General features: G+C 32.3%; 1 protein-coding gene across 1 annotated transcript in view; it reads right to left on the reverse strand.

Moving 5' to 3' along the window:
* The window catches only part of CYLD (ubiquitin carboxyl-terminal hydrolase CYLD), an 82,880-nt gene that overhangs the window by 4,624 nt on the left and 60,277 nt on the right, over positions 1 to 17,979 (reverse strand). Inside the window, exons 21-24 of the mRNA XM_080175669.1 lie at positions 15,332 to 15,558; positions 13,620 to 13,749; positions 6,851 to 7,030; positions 4,269 to 4,373 (exon numbers count right to left, since the gene is read on the reverse strand). Coding sequence (XP_080031795.1) covers positions 4,269 to 4,373; positions 6,851 to 7,030; positions 13,620 to 13,749; positions 15,332 to 15,558 — 642 coding nt within the window. The remainder of the gene's footprint in view (positions 1 to 4,268; positions 4,374 to 6,850; positions 7,031 to 13,619; positions 13,750 to 15,331; positions 15,559 to 17,979) is intronic.

Raw genomic sequence — 17,979 nt, forward strand, 5'->3', positions numbered from 1 at the left:
CCATTATCTCTGATAAAATTACTACTACTCGGTATATTATGTAGCAAGAAACGAAAGGAAGAGTAAAAACTAAGATATCCGCGGCCGCTAATGAACCGCGGTTCTGCAGCAGGCCAACGGCTTTGGTAAAATAATAAAGTCACTAAAACGCTAGACATCTAAGTCATAAAATCTATCATTTTAATAGAATACAAAGGGGGGGGGCGAAAGTGACACTTTTTGTAACCAAAACTAAAAGTCAACAAAGGAACTCAACTAAAAAAAGAGTTACAGGTCTGAGATTTTGCATGGCAGTTGCTTTATAGGGGTACAATATGGAACTGTGAAGAAACGGCGGCGCAACCGCCGAAAACCGCCGTTTCCCGCCGAATTTTTTTTTGCTATTTCTCGGCGGTTTTCGGCGGTTGCGCCGCCGTTTTTTCACAGTTCCATATTGTACCCCTAAAAAGCAACTGCCATGCAAAATGTCAGACCTGTAACTCTTTTTTTAGTTGAGTTCCTTTGACTTTTAGTTTTGGTTTCAAAAAGTGTCACTTTCGCCCCCCCCCTTTGTATAACTAAAAATCAGGGAACTTCAAGATATTGGTGATAAGGGTGATAAAAAGTGATTTTCTGGCGGCTGACGAACACTGATTAAAAACTACAGAAAATCAGCCAAGCATCATTCATTAAAAGTTTTAATCTGTACTTTTACAAAGTTTTTAATCAATCCAAACACATGTGTGTCCGTGTGTTTGTGTTGGTCTGCCTGGTCCAGCTAATTATTACTTTTTGTGCCATGGCATTCTTTCTTTATCTTTTATAATCTTTCATTTTTTGTTCTATGACAAAAAAGAGATTAATTTCACCTAATTTAACTATTTAATTGAATTAAAAGTAATAAAACAGAAATATACCTAGTACCACCTTTACGATTGTTGAATTTGCCCCTAGCATCTAGGTGATTCTCCAAAAATAAAAAATAAATATTTTTAGGCGAAAAATTTTCACTGGGACTTTCCCTTAACATTTTAACTATCGATGAAACGGTTTAGAAGATTTTACTAGACAAAATTTTTTTCCAAATATGCCATATATTATAAAGTTGACTTATTATTATAGAATGACCACTCAAAATTTACAAATATATAGTACATTTATAGTACATAAAAATTTTCATATAGTACCATATAGTACACAAAATTTAAACTAATATAGTACCATATAGTACCAAAATTTTAACTAATTATGTAGTAATACCATATGGTACCAAATATTAAAAAATAGTACCTATATATCTTATTAAATAAAGTAGTATGGGTTTTATGTCTGAAGCTTAAGATCTCATTAACTACTGAACAATTTAGTTAGCAATTTTAGGTAAGCTTCACTGAGGTCGTATGTAGGTTTTGGGCTATTTAATTTTCAGAATTATGTCCTGGGATGTCCTAGAATCTAGGTACTTAGCTGCTAGTCTATATTACAAATAAGCTTGATGTCTGTCCGTCTTAAAATTAAGAATTTGTTAACTGCTGAACTGAATGGGCACTACTCTCCAGGGGATTTACATACTGGTCATATAGTGGTTTTAAGCAATTTTTGTGGGGTTGGTAAATCCTAACCCCCTCAATAAAAAAAGAAAATGATATCCCCCACTAAATTTTTTCTTGTAAGTAAAAAGTAGTTGCTGAACCAATTGGGCTCTACTCTTCAGAGAATATTTGTACTGTTCATGTGGTGGTTTTAAGCACAGTGTGGGGCGAAGCCGCAGAGAAAAAAAAAACAAATAAAGGTGAGGAAATCCCCCTTAACCCCCCCCCCCCAAAAAAAAAAGAAATTTTACCCAAAAAATGGGATATTCCTAGTAATTTTAAACAAAAATAGTTTTCCTTAAAACTGAGGACTTTTTTAAATGAAATAATAAGGTTTTTGTGAAATGATGAGGGAGCATTAAACAATTTTTTTAATTGGTGGAAGAACCGAACACTAGAAGATTTTTTTTTCAAATAAGTCCTAAAAATGGACATTTATTGCGTAATTAAAGGGACTGTGAACAAGAAAATTTCTCATCAGATTATCAAAGTATGTCCAAGATTGGGGAAAAATTTCCGGACTATATAAATGTGCGGTTACTTGTCTTTTTTTTCCTTCTATAGCTAACACTAAACTTTTGACATAGTTCTCTATTTTTCACAACAGTTAAGCTGACTTTTAATACAATCCTTGCTTTAAACCAATGTATAGTTACTTAGAAATTGATAAAATAAGCAATAATTTTTATTGAATACCAAATACAATAACAAAGCTAGAAACAGGTTTTTTTTTATTAGTATCCAAGTAAATTTAGATGGCCCACCTTTAATTAAAAATTTGTAAATAATAAAGGTGCAATATTTATTTATAAACAGTCTGATAAAAGTGTAAACTAATTCTCCAAAGTGGGTTATTTATTGTCCAACACAATAAAAAAGGACATTATTATTTTAAATAACCTCTGAGTTTCAACCCTTTGTAGACAATGAGTGTTAATAGGACGTTTTTGGTTGATCAGTGTAGTGAAAAGTGCTTAGAAAATGTTAAGATTTGATAATCAGATGAGAAATTTTTATGTCCACACTCCCTTTAAAGATGTCGCACATAAAGGTATTACTTAAAATTTACAGTGAGGATCTAAACCTATACATTTCACCGACTCAGAATTACCAATTTTTCTTATAATTCAATGGGCGTGCTGTTCTAACCAGTTCCTTTCATGATATAATGACTATTGATACTCAAAAAAGTGTTCTGGTTGCTTTTGTTCAGCAATATGTCAGTTTTGATTTTCATAAAAAAGGGAAGGGTTCCCTCTGAAGGAGAAATTTTTTTCTTCTTTCAAAGTATGGCTTTATTTACCTTCCTGAAGAGTAGATTAAGAATCAAGAAATGGTTTATAAAAATATTGACCCTTGAAAAGTTATCCTTAAATAACTCAAAATCTGCTGATTTTGCTAAAACATCCAAAATTGTCAGTCTTTTGAGGATAGCCCTTTCTATGATCAAAATGTTTAAAAATCGTATTTTTAAATTCTTTAATATACTCTTCGGATCTACTGCAGTTCATGGTAAAATATTGCTGGTAAGCAATATTTCCTAAAATCTATAAATTTTAAAGGCTGCTAGCTGCCAAACGGCTGAACATACAGATCATGCCCGCACACTGTTTTAAGCGGCATAAGAAGGCCTACAAATAATCTGGAATAGCCATAAATCAATAATGCAAAATTATCTCGCAGTGCTGAGAAATGCGCGAAAAAGACCTATTGTATGCGTTTTTTCTTCAGTGAAGCTTTCCCTGTGCATAATTGGATCTTGGCTATTCCAGATTATTTGTAAGCCTTCGTAGGCCGCTTAAAATGGTGTGCGGGTATGATCTGAACATTCAGCCGTTTGGCAGCTAGCAGCTTTTAAAATTCATAGATTTTTGGAAATATTGCTTACCAGCAATATTTTACCGTGAACTGCAGTAGATCCTACTCTTCAAAGCAAATTCAGGAAGGTGTATAAAGCCATATCAAAAATTCTTTTTTTTTATAAAAATCAAATTGACATATTGATGAAAAAAGCTACCAGAACACTTGTTTTGGTGTCCATTGTCATTATATCATAAAAGAAATGGGTTAAAATAGTGCGCCAATTTTTTTTGCATTTTGAGTCGGTCTTCTATACATACACCTTCAAGGTCCTACCCTAACCCAGCAGGGCATTCTTTACTTAATCTAACTTGGTCATCTAGCAATATACAGGAAAAGCACTAATTAAAAATTTAGTCTATGTATTCAGCCGCTTAAGCAATCATAAAAATATGAAGAACAAAAAGAGTTTTATATCTTATAAGAAATAATAAAAATCATTGAAGCAAAAAAATATATATTCAAGGTGATTTTAAGAGTCATTGCATATTTCAAAGCTTATAATTTTACTTTACATACCCAAATCACTACTCTCTATATTAGTATGTATTAGTGCTGAAAGTACATTGTTATATTACAAACAATATTATAATACTTTGGTTGGTAATAAGTTTTAAAATAATATTAAAAAAATTTCATATAGTACCAAAATTTTAACTCATATAGTACATATAGTACCTAGTTTGTCATATAGTACCATATAGTACAAAATTTTGACTATATAGTACATAAAGTACATATAGTACACAGTGGTCACCCTGCTTATAGATGCAATATTCAATGACTTCTTTATAGAAAATTCTAAAAATAAGCACATGAAAAATCTAAAAATCTCACCTGTACTGTGGGAATCTTAATTTTGGGATCCTTCTCCACAAAAAGTTGGTATGTGTGTGAAGTTTGTCCGCTGGTTAGCTCCAGGTACGGACTGGCTTTCATCACCTGATAATATACAGCATGAAAGATAATGGTTTTCAACATGATATTGCGAATGTTTGTTTGGGTATATCTCTAGCGCATTTTTTTGTGCTGTATAATCATAATAATCAACGTCCATCGCTTTCTTGAAAAATGGTAAACGTTGATAAAAAAAAACTCTGAATCATACTCTATACTATGGAAATAATTGGAAAAGCATGTACAAGCCAAAATCCTCCTTAATATAAAGAAAGATAGAATGAAAAGGCTTTTCTAACAATCCCAAATTTTCAAATGGGTAAATAAGTAGGAAAAAAAATCTATCAGTGAATTTTAGACAGACTATCAGCAGCGTAAAAACTGATGACTTTCAGCGAGGTTAACCTAAAAATCCACAAAAATATGGATTGTTTCTATCACTATTCTTTTATCTGAATAAACAGGTATTTACTAGGTATTTGATTGAAAATTTTAAAGATTAAGATTGGTTTATTATGTATAATTACATGCATAATGCAAAATGCATATAAAACCATTGATTAGGGACGGTTGAACATGGTTTTTAAATCAAAATAGGAAACCAATAATGGCTTAATAGAATAAATTGAATTTTCATGAATGTGTTATTAAACCAAGAAATGACAACAACAACAAAAAATACATTGATGGACAGGATTTTTAGGAGATTGGTAATTGTTTGGGAGGGCAGAAGGATTGTAGATTATATCAAAGCCCTGAAAGTTTGCATTTAGAATATCAAGTATCTCTGTCCCTTCCCCCACTACAAATTGAAACAAAAATTGAACCTTGGTTGTTAACTAAATATGCAATTCTAGTATACATGTGTGTTTGTGTGTGTGAGTGGGGTGGGGGTGTGTGTGTGTATGGATCCTAATAGCAAGAGTGCATAAAAGGCGTTCCTCCTCACTTTTCAATCTTAAAATAGCTAAATTTAAAATATCAATAAAAAAACTATTTAGCTCTATGTAAACAGAAACATAATTTTGATCAAAAAAATTGTCCAACAAAAACTTAGGTATGTCTTTTAATCTACAGTTTCAAAAGACATATAAACTCCATAGAATGTTTTAATGTTTTACTTTGCGCTTTAATTATTGTAAGATGAGAAATGGCCGATATATTTAAAAAATCATCTAGACAGATAAACATAAAGCCTACTACATTGGCAGATAGACTTTCGATCATTGCACAGAACGTTAGGCAATCATATTCTAATTCTTTCAGTCCAAAAATATTTAAAATCAGATAAAAATGGCCTATTATCTATACAAAATTTTTATAGATGAACACACTTACATTCTACTACTTTGACAGGCCTCCAAAGACTGCCCAAAACTACCAGAAGTTATCTTGTAATGTTATATTAAAAAAAAAATCCAAATAAAAAATGGCAATTCTAAATTTTTGTTACTTATAAATACACCTTTAACTTTTTTTAGATTTAAAATTAAAATTTTGAATAAACCTACTCATCACACACAGACTAACTTACTCAGACGACCTGACTGACACACACTAAATCACACACACAGAAAACCTTGTGCAAAATATTGTGCCTTACAAATACACCGTACAAGAAACTGAATCCGAAGCAAATATGGAAAATGCATTTAGGAAAACAAAAAAAAAACAAGTATAAATTCATCCAAAAGTAGTATTTTAGCACAGCTTCGAATCCGATTTGTTAACGCTGGATAAAAAAAATTCTTAGCCGTCGTGAAAACACCTGTATCTTATAATTTTAAGTTTCCACGGTAAACAAATGAAAAATCATAGGTTTGGAACATATCTTGGTTGCCCAAAGTTATCAAAGATAATATCAAATTGATAATAAAGTTTACATTTACAAAGTAGAAATTGTGGTGTATACCATTACGATGTCGCTCTCAAAGATCAACTCTGATCTAAAATTAATTTCATTTTAAATTGAACAGCTTCGTTACTAATTGACACAAACGTCCTTGTTTATTCTTGTAGAGTAGCAATGCCTGGCAAGGCCTGGCGGGGTGCCGGCAAACTGGAGAGGCCTTTTTTTACATCTGCCATTAATTTCATTAATCTGTGTTGGTTGTCAAGTAAATAATCGTGTGTGTGTGTGTGCGTGTGTGTGTGTGTTGTAGAGTGTTTATTCTATGTGTATGTGGTTGTTTTAGCTTTTTGCTTTTGAAATAAATCATTAAGTCCAGTGTAAGAATAGTGACGTAAACCTTGCTTCTCTATGATATTGAAATGACCAAATATTTATTACTACAAACGATATTATTTTGATATCAACACAGGTAGTACTGTTTCTTCCGCCCTTCCCTAGATGCCTGGGGCGAAGCAACCGGAATAAAAATATTTGACCCTCTAAATGCTATTATTTTAATTTGAAGCGTGTTTATTGCCAAATCAACTAATAACATTGATTGCCAAATTTCTAGCCGCGTTTATATTTCAAACTGTTACATTTAGTAAGAAAAAATGTTTCGTATTGATACCTGAGTTAACAAAGAGTTAAGAAACTCTTCAGGGTCCTTCTCCTGGTCCATAAGTCCCGAGACACTACTCAAACTGTCCAGCAGACTCCGCAAGGATAGAACCCTGTCTGCCCGCACATACAGGCGTTTCCGCAGCGGGTTCACGATCTCGTCTCGTAATACCCGCTGCACTTCGTCATACTGAAAGAAAAAAAAATGTAAACAAAACAACAATAAAATCAAAATTAGTGATTGCAACACAGTTTAGGTTAAGGTTAAAAAATATTCATTAACCCCTAAAAAATCTATATTCAAAAGTAATGCATCCTTTTATGTAAAACAGTAGGTAAGCTTCTTTGTTTGTCGTATGTTAATATCTCGCCTGAACCAATGGAGTTCTCCATTTCAGGGAAGCATCGCAATTTTTCTAGAACATTTTATGTTTAGATTTTAGTGTTGTGTTTTAGGTTATTTTTTACCCCCACCCTTAGAATACAGAGCCCCTAAATGCGAGCAACGCAGCCTTTAGTAATAACACAAAACAAAATTTGTGAAACCTAGGCAGTGTATTCAAAATTTTCAACATAGTTGTTTGGTAATTGAATAAACCAAATAAAATTTTGTCAAATTATCAAACTAGCTGAAAATTTTGTTGTAGTTTCACACAAGGAAATATTTACAAAAATATTCCATTGCACTAAGTTAAGTTTTGGCCAGTTTTTACCACTCTAGAGTTGAATTGTATCTTTTTACTTGTACTTAACAATTATTTCAACTTTTAGCGCTGCAACAGGGTAAATAATAATATAACAAACGGTTATGTAAACTACCTACTTTTAAAATGCTTTTAATTACTAGGAGATTATAATTAACATAAAAAATCATTACTGCTGGAATGGAGTAATTTACAATGGCGCATTGTTTATTATAAAAATTCTCTTTTTTTTTGAAAATTATTTAATAATTTTCCTTGAATAACTACTTCAATATAAAATTTGACCATGATATTTTTGTAAATGATTCAACATTTTATCCCACTAATGATTGGAAATCAGTATTCTTTGTTTTGCTTTACTTTATCTTGAAGAATACTTATTCCTGAGTCAGCAAGGACTTAAAACTTTTCTTAATTTGTGGTAGATTCTATTAGGTGTAGCTTTCAAAATGAGAAGAGGAGGGAGAAAGTTTGGGAGGGGAATTTTTGAGGGAAGCAAAGTTTTGGGGATGAAGGGTAATAGAAATCTGAAAATAGAAATGACGCAAATGAGTACAAATGATACGCCAATTTTGATCACTATTCTCACGTTTATCTAAAAATGCAACATATAATAATAGCTATTAAAACAATTTTCAAGCATAACTTTTGTCTTATTAGGATAACAATTAAATAAAAAAAATATTTTTACCATATGCAATTCGTGGTCAAACACCTAATTGAAAAAAAATGCAAGACATAGCTTTTATTTTAAGAAAGACTAGGGGCAACGAACGCCCCCTAGAAGCCTCTAGGTGTTCTTAAGGTGGGAGGGGGATAAGTCAATCGCCCTTCTACTTTTTAATTTGAGTTTTAATAAGAAATATTTTTTAAAAAATGGGGGGGGGGGTATTTAAATTTGGAGGGTGGAGATACGCTCTACCAAAGTAGTTAAAAATCTTCCCTGTACCTAAAAAATAGGCTTAATTGCAAAGGAAAACCAAACAGATGTCATTTTTAAAAACTTTATAAAAAAAATTGGCGCATTTGTATAAACACCCATGAGTTGTCACGAATTACGCATTTTTAGGGAAAGAAAAAAGAGGGCGAGGGGAACAGGTTTGAAGACATCCTAGAATAGTTATGATACGGATCTGCTGCTATCGTTTTGGGAGTACAGGAAAGTAGAGGGGGGACAATACTGGTTTTAACAGGGATCATGAAGGATAACACAATGGACGATACATTGAGGTACATCCCTATTGAAGATAAACAAAATTACTCTTCTTTATATCAAAATTATTGGTTGAACCAACCAATCACAATTCAATAAAAGTACCCAAAGATTTTGATCAAACGAATAAGAAAACGTGGTTATAAAACATAGGGTGCAATTGACAGTCCAAAGTCCCATCCATCCCTCGGTTTTATTATTTACAACCATTCCATCCCCAAAATATTAAACAGCTATCAAAGGCAGAATTTCATGGATTTCATTTACCGTCCAGTTTCCTATCCCTGGATGCCTGAGGAGGAGTGGGGAGGAGGGGGGGGGAGGGACAGGAAAGAAACATCAGAATTCCAACATTAATTTGTTTCCAGTGGGATTTTGCGAGATTAAGTGAGTTGAGTATGTATCGTACAAGGCAGGGATCTCAAGGGATAAGACATTGGAGAATGAATTGACATACATTGGACATCCCCAATGACGATACACAAAATCAATCTTCTGTATAATGGTCGAAACGTTTGGACACTCAACTCAACCAACCAATCAAAATTCAATTAAAGTTGTAAAGCCAACGAATAGTGAAAAAAAAGAAAACGAATGTTATAAAACTTTGGGGACTAGTGTAATAAACAGCCAAATGTCCCCTCCCTCCCTCCTTGCATACAAGTAGATATATACATTATACTTCTCAAATATTTAATAAATAAATTAATAAGTATAAACAACATGTTTCCTTGAAATAAAGAATTATGACTAACATCATGTTAGGTTACTGAGATACTTGATAATTTTTATCTAAAAGGGAATGTTTGAAAATTTTATCAAAAACTAGAGCCATTTAAAAATTATATTATACAGAAGATATATACATAGTAAATTCTAATAACAAGTTGATTCTAATTCCAACAAACCACTTCTAAGTTTATTTTTTTCTTACTTTTGCTTTGTTTTACCTTACACTGTTTGAAGTTAAGCATCAAGTATTCTAAATGGTTGCCAAAACATCTTTTATCCCCCATCAAAAAGGTTTTTATAATAAACTTAAAATCTTATATGTAGTAAAAAAAAATCGGGTATAATATTTATTGTGACAACGCCTCTTGAGGGGCGTTTCGTTGTATTTTCACAGCAGATTTTCTCCTTTTTCTAGTCCCTGCAGGGGGCTCCAAACCTGCGTGGCAATTCCTTAACCTAAAACAACCTATCAACGAAGTTGTTTTAAGGGGCAAAGGCGCAAATGAAGGTGCAAGGGGAATTATTTTTTTCTTAGAGTTTTACTTTAAAATGATATCTCAAACAAAATGTATTTCTGAAAATTTTGAATCCAACTCTGAAACCTCATAGTACAAACTTTCCAATCTAAATTTTTCTCAACTTGCTAAGCACACTGAGAGGGTTAGAATGGCATAGTTTCAAATGTTTTCAAACACAAATAAACTAGTCAAGTATTATATTTAAACTTTTTATTACCGTTCCTATCGGATTTTCACAATTTTCTTTTTATATTTTGTTTATTTAAGTAAACAAAACTAAAAATATATGAAAAAATTATCAATATTTATTTTCAAGTTTTAATCTATTGAAAAAAAAGCATTCCTAAAGTCATTTAGATATAAAAATTTATTGCAAAAGAAAATATCCAAAATTATTTCAAAGGTTCCTACTTCTATAAGGAACAGAAAATAAATTTTTACTAATATTAAGTGCGATAAACCTACTGTATCTTTTACTGACATAATATACAGTAATAAACCCCGAACCATTTCATTATGCAATCTAAACCCAGAACCACCTCATTATGCAATCTACATTTTCCTGGATATTTTGTCTACGGTAGTCCATAAGTGTACAGCTTTACAGTACATTGTTTCTATTTGTTAAAGCAACACATATGTTAAAAGAAAAAGATTTTTTAAAAGTAAAATGCTTATATTTCAATCAAAATCTATATTTTTGTATTTTTTACCGATCCACTTCATTATGCAAATCAAAAGAAAATCGATGGGAAGACGTTTGTTTTGCCCTTTTCTCCACTTTTAAAAACTAATTCTTATAAAATAACAATTTTTTAAGGGATTTATGCATTAATTATAATCATAAACAGTTTAAGGTAGATTTTAATGATTTTTCTAAATAAGAAATAATTGAAAAAAAGAAATTCTATCCCTATCACTTTAGAGGACAGCTGCCGACCCCCAGTCTTATGGATGAAGCTAAATACATGTTAAAGATAAAAATTACCCTGAAAAGCATACAAAAATGTTTTTTGATGTGTTAAAAAAATCCATTTTAAAATTTTGATTTTGAGGATGATGGCCTTTAAGATGCTCTTACTGGTGGTGAAGGCGAGCTAAATGTTATCTAAGTACATTACCATAACAACAACTTGTCTATTAACCTATGTACCATTTTTTTAGTCATAGCAGCCTCCAGTGGAGCCTCTCGACATGAAATATAACCATTATCTAAATACTACATTATTTACTTTATGAATTTTAGTAATTAAAATTGCAATTTTTTTCTTTTTTAATATTGCTTGGCTGGAGGCTGCTATGACTACAAAAATTAAACCATAGTTCAATATATAAGTTTTCATCATGGGCATGCACTTTGATAACATTTAGCTCACCATCACCACCAGTAAGAGCATCTTAAAGGCCATCATCCTCAAAATCAAGATTTTAAAATGGATTTTTTTTAACACATCAAAAAACATTTTTGTATACTTTTCATGCTAACTTTTATTTTTAACATGTATTTAGCTTCATCCATAAGACTGGGGGTCGGCAGCTGTCCTCTAAAGTGATAGGGATAGAATTTCTTTTTTTCAATTATTTCTTATTTAGAAAAATCATTAAAATCTACCTTAAACTGTTTATGATTATAATTAATGCATAAATCCCTTAAAAAATTGTTATTTTATCAGAATTAGTTTTTAAAAGTGGAGAAAAGGGCAAAACAAACGTCTTCCCATCGATTTTCTTTTGATTTGCATAATGAAGTGGATCGGTAAAAAATACAAAAATATAGATTTTGATTGAAATATAAGCATTTTACTTTTAAAAAATCTTTTTCTTTTAACATATGTGTTGCTTTAACAAATAGAAACAATGTACTGTAAAGCTGTACACTTATGGACTACCGTAGACAAAATATCCAGGAAAATGTAGGTTGCATAATGAGGTGGTTCTGGGTTTACATTTTCCTGAATATTTTGTCTACGGTAGTCCATAAGTGTACAGCTTTACAGTACATTGTTTCTATTTGTTAAAGCAACACGTATGATAAAAGAAAAAGATTCTGTTTAAAGTAAAATGCTTATATTTCAATCAAAATCTATATTTTTTTATTTTTTACCGATCCACTTCATTATGCAAATCAAAAGAAAATCAATGAGAAAACGTTTGTTTTGCCCTTTTCTCCACTTTTAAAAAATGATTCTGATAAAATAGCAATATTTTAAGGGATTTATGCATTAATTATAATGAAAAACAGTTTAAGGTAGATTTTAATGATTTTTCTAAATAAGAAATAATTGAAAAAAAGAAATTCTATCCTTATCACTTTAGAGGACAGCTGCTGACCCCCAGTCTTATGGATGAAGCTAAATACATGTTAAAGATAAAAATTACCCTGAAAAGTATACAAAAATGTTTTTTATTGTGTTAAAAAAATCCATTTTAAAATCTTGATTTTGAGGATGATGGCCTTTAAGATGCTCTTACTGGTGGTGAAGGTGAGCTAAATGTTATCTAAGTACATGACCATTACAACAACTTGTCTATTAACCTATGTACCATTTTTTGTAGTCATAGCAGCCTCCAGTGGAGCCTCTCGACATGAAATATAACCATTATCTAAACACTACATCATTTACTTTATGAATTTTAGTAATTAAAATTGCAATTTTTTTCTTTTTTAATATTGCTTGGCTGGAGGCTGCTATGACTACAAAAATTGGACCATAGTTCAGTATATATGTTTTCTTCAAGGGCATGCATTTTGATAACATTTAGCTCACCATCACCACCAGTAAGAGCATCTTAAAGGCCATCATCCTCAAAATCAAGATTTTAAAATGGATTTTTTTAACACATCAAAAAACATTTTTGTATACTTTTCAGGCAAATTTATATTTTTTACATGTATTTAGCTTCATCCATAAGACCGGGGGTCGGCAGCTGTCCTCTAAAGTGATAGGGATAGAATTTCTTTTTTTCAATTATTTCTTATTTAGAAAAATCAATAAAATCTACCTTAAACTGTTTTTCATTATAATTAATGCATAAATCCCTTAAAAAATTGTTATTTTATCAGAATTATTTTTTAAAAGTGGAGAAAAGGGCAAAACAAACGTTTTCTCATTGATTTTCTTTTGATTTGCATAATGAAGTGGATCGGTAAAAAATAAAAAAATATAGATTTTGATTGAAATATAAGCATTTTACTTTAAACAGAATCTTTTTCTTTTATCATACGTGTTGCTTTAACAAATAGAAACAATGTACTGTAAAGCTGTACACTTATGGTCTACCGTAGACAAAATATCCAGGAAAATGTAGATTGCATAATGAAGTGGTTCGGGGTTTATAATATACGTGCCAATTAATGTACCTTTGAATAAAACAAAGCATTTAACAACAAACAAAAACTGTTATTACAGATTTCCACAGATATTAATATAAAAAATTATAAGATTACTGGTAGGTATGAACTTTCTGATATTTACTTTAATATTCGTGAAAAATTGTTCGTAAAGCGATAATATACATGAATTTTCAGTATGCCTGAAAACCGGTTCTAATCCAGCGAATGTTAAACGGTTTCCAAGCCAAACTGGATAAAAAATTTAATGAGAAATTTACCTGTTGAATATCATCTTTGTTCTTTGGTCTGTAGAGCAAGGAGTCGAATACACTGGAGAAGGTGAACATGGAGAAGAGAGTGGCGTCCAGGTAGCAAGAGTTCTGGTGACCTTGGATACCCTTGTTCCGACCTGTTACCATGTTTACATAATAATTTTTCTTTCAACAAAACTCAATTTTAAAATGTCTCGCTAACATTTTGCCAAAGAGGGTAAATTTTTTCGCGCAATTCCATAATGTTGGGTGCATGCCTCCAGTCAAATGCGCTTATTAGGTCAAACTGATCTTACTCAAAACCAAATACATAGTCAAATGCGCTTATTAGGTCAAACTGATCTTACTCATAACCAAATACATAGTCAAATGCGCTTATTAGGTCAAACTGATCTTACTCATAACCAAATACATAGTCAAATGCGCTTATTAGGTCAAACTGATCTTAATCATAACCAAATACATAGTCAAATGCGCTTATTAGGTCAAACTGATCTTAATAATAACCAAATACATAGTCAAATGCGGTTATTAAGTCAAACTGATTTTACTCATAACCAAATACATAGTCAAATGCGCTTATTAAATCAAACTGATCTTAATCATAACCAAATACATCGTCAAATGCGCTTATTAGGTCAAACTGATCTTAATCATAACCAAACACATAGTATGCTTTTTTATAACCCCCCCCCCCCCCACCTTTTGTAACAACAATATGTTTCCTGTGTATTCTGACATTTCACTTAAAATTAGACACATTTCAAGGTAAAAGCCTATTTCCTTTCCTTAGCAATTTCTCTATGTTGTATATGCTGATGCTTGTTTTAATGTGTGATACAATTTCTTTATCACTCTTCCCCAGCCAACAAACAGTCTTTACACATACAAAGATAATTATAGATGAATATTCAGGTAGTTAATTTGTACTCTTTGGTCGTAAATGAAACCAATAATTGGACCTATCCCTCCAAGGCTATTCTAACCTTGCTCACATTTATAAGCATTAAATTCACTATTTAGATGTTCTGGTTGATTTGTTACATGAGGGAAAACACCCATTTACATACATTTATATCCATATAAAAGTTAATAAGACCAAAAAATATAATCATTAAAGATATCCTAGCAGCAGAATAGTAGCTTGCTTAGTCATATAAGTGTTTACTCCTAATTTTCTCAGAGCTTTTTTTACATTAAATGTTTTAAAAAGAGTTATCCTCAAATAATTTTTTTTTCAACCGGGATAGATTAGTAATCTATAATCATTATTTTATGGTGTAACCTCATTCATGTCTAACTGCAGTATTGATAATTCCTAAAATTTATTACCCCGGACTCACACTAGGAGCTACCAAATATTTATGGCTTTAAATATCTATTCATTACAGGCTGCAGGTTTAAAACATACGCTTTTAAGACTTTAACCTATACCCGCCCCCCACCCCCTTCTCTCCTATCAGTATGTAGGTATGCATGTCAGCCTTGGGACGGTTTTAGGCTATTTTTCTACTTCCTTCGTATCCCTTAGATGCATGGGGCGTAGCCGATAGTTTAACATAAAGTCTATCACATAGTTATTCGTATACTTATTATTGAACAGCAATTTAACTTTTTCAAACATTAATTTTAGTGCAATGATAGAAATCACATTATTTCTAATTCATTTTACGTTTTTAGTATTAAAGGATATATTTAATTTTTTTATTATAAACATTCCTGATATGGTTCTAACATCCTCTACAGCCGGATAGGGCGGGTAAACTCCAGGCTCTACGGGACACTCTACTGCCCCGAACTCCTGGCCTCCGTTCGACGTGCTGGATCCAGGTGATTTGTTGTGTCCTGTGGCCCCAAGTGATTCTGTAAACCTGGGGTCAGGCCGCACATGGGTCACCGGTACAAATACACCCTTCCCCTCGCCACAGTTAAATATGTTGCGTCCCTGAAAAATAAATCAATTAAAAGGATTTCAGTGATTATGGTTGTGAAATTAAAAAGATAATCGAGCAACTTAGTTTTAATTGTATTTGCGACTGACAACACTATATAATGATGGAATGCGAATTTAAGTGTTCTCGTGTGCATGTATAGGAATGAGAAACAACGAATTTAAAGGGATATTTTTTGTGATAAGCTTCATGTTTTTTTTTTAGATGGAATTATAAATAATAGGTTTCAGATCCTGTCAAGTATCATCACTTAAACTTTTATTTAACATCGATTATGGCAGGTGTCTTACTTAATTGTTTACGAGTTGCTCTCTCCCTAACCTCTAAGGGGGGGGGGGGAGGTTTCCAAAAAATAACTTAAAACCACCACAAGTTATTTATTACTATTTATCTTTTGGTTCAGACAAAAAAAAACCCTTACATTTAAGGATAATAATGAATGGAGTAATACGGTAAGTAAATAAGGGGGGGGGGGGGGGAAGTTCTGCCACTTTCGCGTAAACAGTGTGCTGTGGACTAGATATTGATTTTAGATTATAGGTTATTTAGGATAAAAGTTTAGTTTTGGGTATTAGTTCACGTATATTTAATCATTTTTTGAATAGGTCTCCAGGTTCAGGTGCTGCAGGCTGGAAGGTCGTTTCTGGACAGGTAAAAAAATTAAAAAAATTTTGTTTGAAGAGTTAGAGAGCAACTTATAAAACAAAATATGCTTCTTTTTGAATGTTATTAACATATCTGCAGAAAAAATTAAATTCGGCCTCCAGGTTCAGGTGCTGCAGGCCTCCAGGTCCACTCTGGACAGGTAAAAATTAAAAACATTTATTTGAAGAGTTAGAGGTACACTTATTTAACCAAATATGCATCTTTTTGAATGTTATTACCATATTTGAGGAAAAAATGACAATCGGCCTCCAGGTTCAGGTGCTGCAGGCCTCCAGGTACACTCTGGACAGGTAAAAATTAAAATTTCTTATTTGAAGAGTTAGAGGTACACTTATTTAACCAAATATGCATCTTTATGGATGTTATCATCATATTTGCAGAAAAATTTAAAAACGGCCTCCAGGCTCAGGTGCTGCAGGCCTCCAGGTACACTCTGGACAGGTAAAAATTAAAATTTCTTATTTGAAGAGTTAGATGTACACTTATTTAACCAAATATGCATCTTTTTGGATGTTATTACCATATTTGAAGAAAAAATGACAATCGGCCTCCAGGTTCAGGTGCTGCAGGCTCCAGATAGGGTCAAGGTGGCCTCCAGGAGCCAGCTAGATAAATTTATAAAGATGCATATTTGGTTTTATAAGTGTACCTGTAACTCTTCAAATAAGAAATTTTAATTTTTACCTGTCCAGAGTGTACCTGGAGGCCTGCAGCACCTGAACCTGGAGGCCGATTGTCATTTTTTCTTCAATATGGTAATAACATCCAAAAAGATGCATATTTGGTTAAATAAGTGTACATCTAACTCTTCAAATATGAAATTTTAATTTTTACCTGTCCAGAGTGTACCTGGAGGCCTGCAGCACCTGAACCTGGAGGCCGATTTTAAATTTTTCTGCAAATATGATGATAACATCCATAAAGATGCATATTTGGTTAAATAAGTGTACCTCTAACTCTTCAAATAAGAAATTTTAATTTTTACCTGTCCAGAGTGTACCTGGAGGCCTGCAGCACCTGAACCTGGAGGCCGATTGTCATTTTTTCTTCTAATATGGTAATAACATTCAAAAAGATGCATATTTGGTCTAATAAGTGTACCTCTAACTCTTCAAATAATTTTTTTTAATTTTTACCTGTCCAGAGTGTACCTGGAGGCCTGCAGCACCTGAACCTGGAGGCCTGCAGCACCTGAACCTGGAGGCCTGCAGCACCTGAACCTGGAGGCCGATTTTAAATTTTTCTGCAAATATGATGATAACATCCATAAAGATGCATATTTGGTTAAATAAGTGTACCTCTAACTCTTCAAATAAGAAATTTTAATTTTTACCTGTCCAGAGTGTACCTGGAGGCCTGCAGCACCTGAACCTGGAGGCCGATTGTCATTTTATCTTCAAATATGGTAATAACATTCAAAAAGATGCATATTTGGTTAAATAAGTGTATATCTAACTCTTCAAATAAGAAATTTTAATTTTTACCTGTCCAGAGTGTACCTGGAGGCCTGCAGCACCTGAACCTGGAGGCCGATTGTCATTTTTTCCTCAAATATGGTAATAACATCCAAAAAGATGCATATTTGGTTAAATAAGTGTACCTCTAACTCTTCAAATAAATGTTTTTAATTTTTACCTGTCCAGAGTGGACCTGGAGGCCTGCAGCACCTGAACCTGGAGGCTGAATTTAATTTTTTCTACAGATATGTTAATAACATTCAAAAAGAAGCATATTTTGTTTTATAAGTT

The sequence above is a fragment of the Acartia tonsa genome, chromosome 1, assembly GCF_053477335.1.
Source record: "Acartia tonsa isolate MP-2025a chromosome 1, ASM5347733v1, whole genome shotgun sequence".
Taxonomy (NCBI): Eukaryota; Metazoa; Arthropoda; class Copepoda; order Calanoida; family Acartiidae; genus Acartia; species Acartia tonsa.